The sequence below is a fragment of the Penaeus chinensis genome, chromosome 35 (genome assembly GCF_019202785.1).
Source record: "Penaeus chinensis breed Huanghai No. 1 chromosome 35, ASM1920278v2, whole genome shotgun sequence".
NCBI classification, from domain to species: Eukaryota; Metazoa; Arthropoda; class Malacostraca; order Decapoda; family Penaeidae; genus Penaeus; species Penaeus chinensis.
Genome location: NC_061853.1, coordinates 5,184,113 through 5,192,619, shown reverse-complemented (window position 1 = coordinate 5,192,619; position 8,507 = coordinate 5,184,113). Strand labels below are relative to the sequence as shown.

The window sequence follows — 8,507 nt, the reverse complement described above, 5'->3', positions numbered from 1 at the left end:
ATCTCAAGCCAAAGCACTATACTTCACCGGAAAATCCACGCCAATCATCCCTCTTGTACCGGAACTGTTTCTATCTTCCCAGTAGACTACCCTGTCTACGACAAGGATTGGTTAGTCTGTGGAGAAGACTTGCTCGCCTATCTCGTTGACTATGATGCAGTATCAGTACAGAGTTACACCATTCCCCCCAGAGGCCCCTCCATAAGTCCTCCACCAATATTACCAAGATTATTTTCCATAGACATGACCCCCACCCCCCCTCCGTCGATGTCGGAACTGTTGGCGTCTAGGCCACCTTGCCAAACACCGCCTCCACACAGCTCGATGACCTCTTTGTTCCCGCTTGGTCTTGATCGATCAAACTGCTATGCACAGTCACGTACATGTGTTAATTGTGAAGGTTCCTATAATGTATTTTACAGTGGTTGCCCTACTTACAAGTGGTAATTGTCTGATTCATACTTTGACAGGAAGCACGCCGACGAGTTTTTTCTTGCTCCCTCCTCCCCTCCCTCTACAGATATTTTATATCCCTGTAGTATCTCTTCCTTTTCCCATTTCTACCCCCCTCCCTCTCCCAGACAAACTCTTTACCCCATTCTAAATCCAGACACTCCAGTCTCTACTTTCCCGGAACCTACCGCTGCTGCTCCTCGCTTGACTCATAGCATAAAACAAGTTAAACGTTCCACCCCGTCTTCTGCCTCATCCCCTCCTACACCAGCCTGTTTCTCCGCCCTTCAAACGCCTTCTCCTACCACATAAGAGGACATTCAAAACTATTTAATCATGACACCAGATAACATGTTCCCCCCGCGCCCCTCCCTCCCACTCCCTCCCACTCCCTCCTCATGTTCCCCCTACTCCCCTCCCTCCCACTCCCTCCTCCTCATGTTCCCCCTACTCCCCTCCCTCCCACTCCCTCCTCCTCATGTTCCCCCTGCACCCCTTCCTCCCATTCCCTCCTCCTCATGTTCCCCCTACTCCCTTTCCTCCCAGTCCCTCCTCCTCATGTTCCCCCCGCACCCCTCCCTCCCATTCCCTCCTCCTCATGTTCCCCCTACTCCCCTTCCTCCCACTCCCTCCTCATGTTCCCCCTCCTCCCCTTCCTCCCACTCCCTCCTCCTCATGTTCCCCCTACTCCCCTTCCTCCCATTCCCTCCTCCTCATGTTCCCCCTACTCCCCTTCCTCCCATTCCCTCCTCCTCATGTTCCCCCTACTCCCCTTCCTCCCACTCCCTCCTCATGTTCCCCCTCCTTCCCTTCCTCCCACTCCCTCCTCATGTTCCCCCTACACCCCTTCCTCCCACTCCCTCCTCCTCATGTTCCCCCTACTCCCCTTCCTCCCAGTCGAGGACATTCAAAACTATTTAATCATGACACCAGATAACATGTTCCCCCTCCTCCCCTTCCTCCCACTCCCTCCTCCTCATGTTCCCCCTCCTCCCCTTCCTCCCACTCCCTCCTCCTCATGTTCCCCCTCCTCCCCTTCCTCCCACTCCCTCCTCCTCATGTTGTCAATTGAAACTGCTATTTGATCTAATCTCCTTTAGATTTCCCTTTCTCCTTTTGCCAATTCTTACCATACCTTATGGACATCCTTGAAGGATCCCACTTTTTCCTTGACAACTTTGATTTAATCACCTTTGTTACTGCCAACCTTAGCCCATTTACTCGCCCTCTACCCTCACCCCTCTTTACTCCTTTGAATGCTATACTATCCTTGGAAGACTGACATATAACACATTTAATCAATTATTTACCCTTTTCACTAATAACCTTTCTATAGTGCTGTATGATCTTTAATGGCCAGCACATAAATTTTGCTTTATAACCATTAACCAGTGAGTTGCTTCAATAATTATTCTACGGAGTACTCATAGACGACTTCCATTGTCAAAAAATCAAAATTGTAGGTTTGCTTAACCAAAGGTCACTATCATTTTTATGAGGTCTTTGGTCTGTTGTTTTACAACTTGTACTTTAACTGGTCTCAATATTTGCAGGATCTCGCTCTTACTGGGCAGACTTCGACTTTATGAATTGACGGTTGGTATAAGCAAGTCACTTTGGTAACCCAGGAATCATGTATATAGGAATGATATTTGGAAATAACACCAATGAATCACTTGAAGATGCCATAAACTCAGTGCTCTCCTCTTTGTAAGAAAGAACCTGGCTAATACTCTTCATAGCACACTGTGAAAGTTGGAATAATGCAATACCGCACTGATATAGATATATAACAATCCTCCCTGAGCAGGCCTCGAACCTAGGTCACTCTGGGTATGAAACCAGAGGGCCAGTACTAAACCAACCATGCCACACGACCCACTAAAAGGAGTGTGCAACTAGGATCTAACTAGCTCCATAGACATTACCTATCTACTCATACATGAGTAATGATAGCGAGGTTTTACACACTGTTAAAACATTGCAGTAATAAACTTGAATGAGGTGATAGACTTGTGGGATGGGTGTTGATAATGCAGTTCTTCTCATTCAGAATTGGATAAATTACAGGAAAAGAGAATGTTGGGGCAGCTGTTTTTAGCCACTGCCCTGTGTAAATTACTTGCCCATATACTTCTAGCTTAATTAACTTTCAATTTTAGCATAATTGGGGGCATTGTAAAGATAATTTCTAAAGAGGTTGTTTTTCCAATGGTTTGTTTAAATTCACATTGATAACACACATGCATGGTTCTTTTTTCTTGACTAGTTTTTCATCCACTTGACAGTTGCTCCAGCTTGGGTGAGCATTGGTTTTTCACCATCTCTGTTTCTGTTTAAAACTAGAGAAGGCAACCTGTACACGTCTCGGATAGAACTGAAGATAACATCAGGAAGTGGATATTCTTCTGTGCTCTCAAACTGTGGTGCACATTGGAAGTGTTCCTAGAATTTGCATTACCCAAGTGAGAACTGAGGACTACTGAACACTGGTGTTGAATGGTTGTAAATATTGCAAATACAATATATAGTAATATGTTGAATTTCTATATTTACTTTCCCTTTAATGAATATAACAAAGTTAATCGGAAGGAAAATGCTAATCATAAAGAATATATCCACAAAGACCTTGAAAATTGGGTTTAAATATTTCCATATGATATTTTCATTGTTAATGAAGTAAGTCTTAAAGTACAAAAATTTGCCTTTCATCAGATCAATTTAAGACTAGGCATTTTGCACACAGCCAATTTCATTGTCAACTTCACCTCTTCCATTGATTCAGATTTTTTTGGGGGTAAATGTTTGGTTGTGCTAGCTTGAGCAGCATCTGTTTCCCATGGTATTGACCCTTCTGGGTTAATAGGTTTATAAGGTACTAATAATGCCACAGATTTATTTTCTAAATGTTAATTGGGTTTATGAATGCAAAAATTTCAAGTTTCATAAAAAAAAAAAAAATTGTAATTGGAATTATCATCTTTCTACTTTTCAATTAATAATTTACAGGTCTTACTCGTACAAATAAAAAAAAAATCATTTGCACTACCAACCTTTCTGTAAGGTGAACTGCAAGCAATTATAAATATCAGGCTTGTGAGGCTCAAGTTGTATTTTCAGTAACACCCAAGGTATGTTTTTGAAACTGCATTTAAGATTTATAAATCCACTAACCATCTTCTAAGGTTAAATGATACCAAGAAATATGTATTATGTATTATAATTGATTTCATCCATCTAAAGCCAGCTCAATACAGTATATATCATGATCTTCTTGACAATTTAACTCTGGGAGAAAAAAAAAAAATATTTACAAAGAGTAAAATGTACATTTAAAAGTTCCACACCATATATCAAAATCTTGGTCTACCAAGTACAACCAAAGGCAAATATCCTGGCAGGAACTTTTTATTTAATGGGCCACTGCCACTGTCCCTTTGGGGGATCCTGGATGAGAGGTTCCCATGGTTTCCACTCTAACATCTTTCGTGCCAGGGACAGCTCCTTCTCGGCTTGCACAATAACTTCCTCGATTTGGCCAGCATTGATTACATTCTCCAATTTTGTCACATCCGCCTCCTGTGGACAAAGAAGCGCATGAGAGGTTGTTCAAATCAAATACAGGTCTGTTGTGGTAAAAAATACAGAAGGGTTAAACCATGACAGCATAAATAATCATGATGCCATTATACAAACCACCAGACAACAAACGTATAATGTAATAAAAAAGAAAAAAAGGTTTCTTTAAGCATGTCCACACAAGCAAGCCTCATCGTCAAGCTTGAGCTTCTGCTGATATACTGCTTCTCAAGGTTGTCTTTTTCTTCATTACATATGCCTCCACCTTTGCTAATTAGAATAAATAGTGGTTACACTCATTAAGTATTTTCTGAAATCTTGCTCATGCCCACGTTATAGTTCCTGAAATATTATTGTTTCTATAAACATCTATTACTGAGCCAATCTTTTTACTTTACACACAAAACAATTATCATGCTCCACAATATTTACTTAAGCATGGTACCTAGCATTACTATCACATAGTACTGGTATTGTCCAGAACACCTCCGCCAATTCATCAACCCGGCCTTGTGGATAATATTCATGGGCAAGTAACCGCGCTGCTCATCTGGGCAGGCCTTTAAGCACATGCAAAAGATGTAAACTGGTATTACAAAGGTTGGGAAAGGTTTAATTAACTATCCACGAATCTACGCTTAACCCACTATCACCAGGAAAATGTGTTCAACTGCAGTATTGTTTTGTGAAATGTCTCTGCACATAGATGCCTCTGCAAGTGCTTAGCCACAAAGGAGTCAATCAGTAGACCTTCTGACCTCACCTGACTTCAGCTTTCCTCGAGTTTGGGGGAAAAATATTTTTGAGAATCAAGGAAAAGGGTAGAGAGGCAAGACTGGTAGTAATCATAATTAACGCATTGGTGACTTTAGTACTTGAGGAGCCATCTGTACGTAAAAACAAATTATTAAATTAATCTCGCAGTGGGCATGGTATGTATGGACATGCCATCACCTGTGGCATTGGGTTAACAATAAATAAAAATTTAAATCCTCTTTCCTTTCTGGCCTTGAATTCAAACAGAATTGAAGGCCAGAGTTTTCCTCTGATTATTTATTTATAAATGTCATTATTAAATTACTTGTTTATGATACTTTGTAATCACGAAGTTCTAACTAATGCTAATGTTTCAACCATTATTATATCCTAAGTTTTCAAATTGAAATACCCTCCACCCCCCCTACCCCCCAGAAAAAAAAAAAAAAATGAATCGCATAGAATCTTCTTAATGAGTATAACCATATCATTCTGCATATTTTCCACACACATACAAGTTTCCCCTAATAACCAACTCTGAAGTCTGCTGAAATAGGTAGGATTTAAAGTACTCGACCAATAGTGGAAGTAGTTTATGCTACTTCCCTTATGAACAAATAATCAACACCACACTAATACTTGTTTTCACTTTTGTTTTGATTACCCCCCCCCCCCCCCCTGCTAAGTGACCCACTCATTAGGTCCCTTTAGGTGGTTGTGTGTTATTTCTCTGAAGACAAATATCTACCTACAAAATTTCACTGATTTACTCTAAACAATCTAAATTTGCTTTTTTGAAGAGGATTGAGCTCAAATAGGATATTTACTGAAAATACAGTAAAGAAAGAAACTAGCTGTTGAAATATATTATAATGACCCACCTCCAATACAGACAATATATTTTACCAGGATAAAACTACACAGCATGACAATATATTCAAAAAGATTTTAACAGACCCACAAGCAAGACAAACTGGTGAACAGACCAGTAACCCATATTATATTATAATAAAATCAACTACTAAACAGTCATTTTGCAATCCTCATCATTACATTCACATACAAATTCAACCACCCTTACAACAATACACTCAAATATGTCTTTGATAACTCCTGAAATATGTCTTTGATAACTCCTGAAATATGTCTTTGATAACTCCTGAACTCCTACAAAGCTCACATACCGTTTTCACATGGGTATTCCTCTCACTTATAATCTGCTCTGTGTATTGGCGGTAGGAAGAATTCGGTGGCATTTTCTGCAAGCATCTCAGGATCTTGCCGTAAAGAACGCCCAACGTATGATGCGGACTGGTAGCCACAGCCAAGCCAGTCAATCCAGTTGTCTGAAAAAGGTATAATTGTTATACAAGAGATATTAATTTATGGTAAGAGGTATGAGGAAGAATAAGGTCCTCCTCCGACTCCTTGACTTTCACCTAAACCATGGGGGTCAACTATGGTCTGATGGGTGCTGAAAAATGTTCCAAGCAAATAAAGAGTAAATTAAATCTTCATAATGTGATGGGTAATGGGCCAGATATTTGTTTCAAATTCATCACTTTTTCATTTCCTTAATCTTTTCCTTTTTTTCCTTTCTATTACTGAAGAATGGATATGACAAGATTTTACAAGAACTGATTATTGATATTCAATCATCTTATAATAAGTTATAATAATAATTAAGTAACTGATAATTCTTATAATCTTATTATAATAAGTAACTTAGAATTCTAAGATTACAAGTCATTCCTCTTCTTTATACTTTTGAGCATAAGCTACACCAAGTTAAGTTTTCAATGACATAAAACTAAATACCAAGTGAAGGAAAAACTACCTTTTACCTGGTGCCATAAGAAATGTGTCTGTGCTTCCACATGAATGACAACCCTTGTTTTACAAGCAATGTCAGAACAGTAGGCTGGTGATATACTAGATTACATTTATTTGTTTATTTAGTTATTTAGTTATTTTTTTTTATGAATTCTATTTTCTAAGAAATGTCCATCAAAGTCAGTGAATACTATGGTTTGTCTATTAATCCCATCATAACACCACAAAATCCTGGTGGCCAGGGAGACCACACGCAAACACCACCTTTCCTCATCAACGACAATGGAAACAAACCATCAGTAAACATCAGAAATATGTATTTGTTAGGATCATATGGTGCTGGAATATAAATGTTGTACTTTAAGTCCTCTAGGTGTACCATACAGCAAAATAAGTTTGTTCATCTTTTAGCAAACTTGGGAAAAACCTTACAAAACAGGCCCTATATGCAATATTAATGATTCTGGTACTGATGGATTGCTTATATGTAAAGTCTATTTTGCCAGAATATGTGGATATGGTGAAGGTATGTTCCCTTTGCTTCCATGCCTTTCAGTACTCCTGTGAGGGGAAAGAAAGTGTGATGCGGCTTTCATTATTAGCTCTCACAGGAGGGCTTACTCTCAGAGACTAGAGATTCCATACAAATTTTTATTTGTGAAATATTAGCATAATATACTATTACTAGTTAATTCTGATGTTTATCCCACCATTTTTCTGGTACACCAGGGAATATATATGACGGTGTTAGGTTGAGTTGGATGTTTGGTTAGGACGTTTTGTTTAACAACCAGGGGGGTCCTGTTTTACCCCTTAACTTCCCTGATATACTTCATGCCCTCCCCTGCTATCGGGACTATCAAATCAAGATTGTCGATGGAGATGATCATGTCGGTAAATGTTTATAAAAGGACCGCACCCGCCAAAGACAAAGTCCCGAACTCCAGCCAACAATCTTGGGGGATCCCGGACCTAATAACCTAACCTAACCTAACCCCGGACCCCCACCCAATCACGATTCCTCATGAAGTCCTGTGACATAGGTGCGCAGTGGCCGAGCAGTTAGTGTGAACAATGCGCGAGAACTTAGTAAACATTAGGTCACGTGTGGACTTAGCCGAAGCGCGGCATTCACCGCGATACATTTTCGTCGTTTAACTGTAATCGGTGGGCTTCTGCAAATTAATTTTGATATCAGTCAATGTAGTTTTTCATTGCCTCCAACGCTATGATCTTAAATTTTCTTGTAGTCGGTGCGGTCCTTTTGTATACTCTAACCATATCATCTCCTCAACGATTCATTTGCACAAGGTACAATGCCTAGAATCGTTGAAAGCAGTGGATTTGATGCGGAAAAATATCAAATTTGTTTCGAAAGTAACCCACTATCCTCTTCTAAATATTGACCGTGTTTTTTTTTTTTTTTATGGTGTGCGCTAGGTGTATATACTTGTGTGTTTCGGTTAACGTAAATCATATAACTTTTTATGTGGTTTTGTCTTTCTTGCAATACGTGTTTATCATTTATTTGGAACATAATACGAAATAAATAAATGTATCTAGTTACACAAGTAAAGTCCACATTTCTGCTACTCCATGAAGCTAAAAAACACAATAAAACATATTCAAGAGAACTACAATAGTTCATAATCTTCAACATGACATTTAGCATTAGTTTCGCAATCTCCAACCCGGGAAAAAAAGGAAAAATTCTTGGATATTTTGCTCACCAGTTTCCTCGCCGCCATGATTCCCAGCCGGTGAAAACAACAGCGATTTTTTGTTGTTTTTATTTTACTCTTATATATATATAGGTGATTATTTTGCTGAAGACGGGGAAAATAACACTTTATAATGTAGTCTTTTGGAATGTGGATTTGTATTTT

General features: G+C 39.3%; 1 protein-coding gene across 1 annotated transcript; it reads right to left on the bottom strand.

Annotated features, from left to right (window-relative positions):
- Positions 1-3,657: 3,657 nt before the first annotated feature.
- LOC125044493 (NADH dehydrogenase [ubiquinone] 1 alpha subcomplex subunit 5-like) lies at positions 3,658-8,507 on the bottom strand. The gene is made up of 3 exons (XM_047641183.1): positions 8,352-8,507; positions 5,973-6,134; positions 3,658-4,032 (listed from the first exon to the last, which is right to left on the bottom strand). Exons 1-3 carry the CDS (start codon positions 8,367-8,369, stop codon positions 3,862-3,864), a joined length of 351 nt encoding a protein of 116 aa, XP_047497139.1. The 5' UTR covers positions 8,370-8,507; the 3' UTR covers positions 3,658-3,861.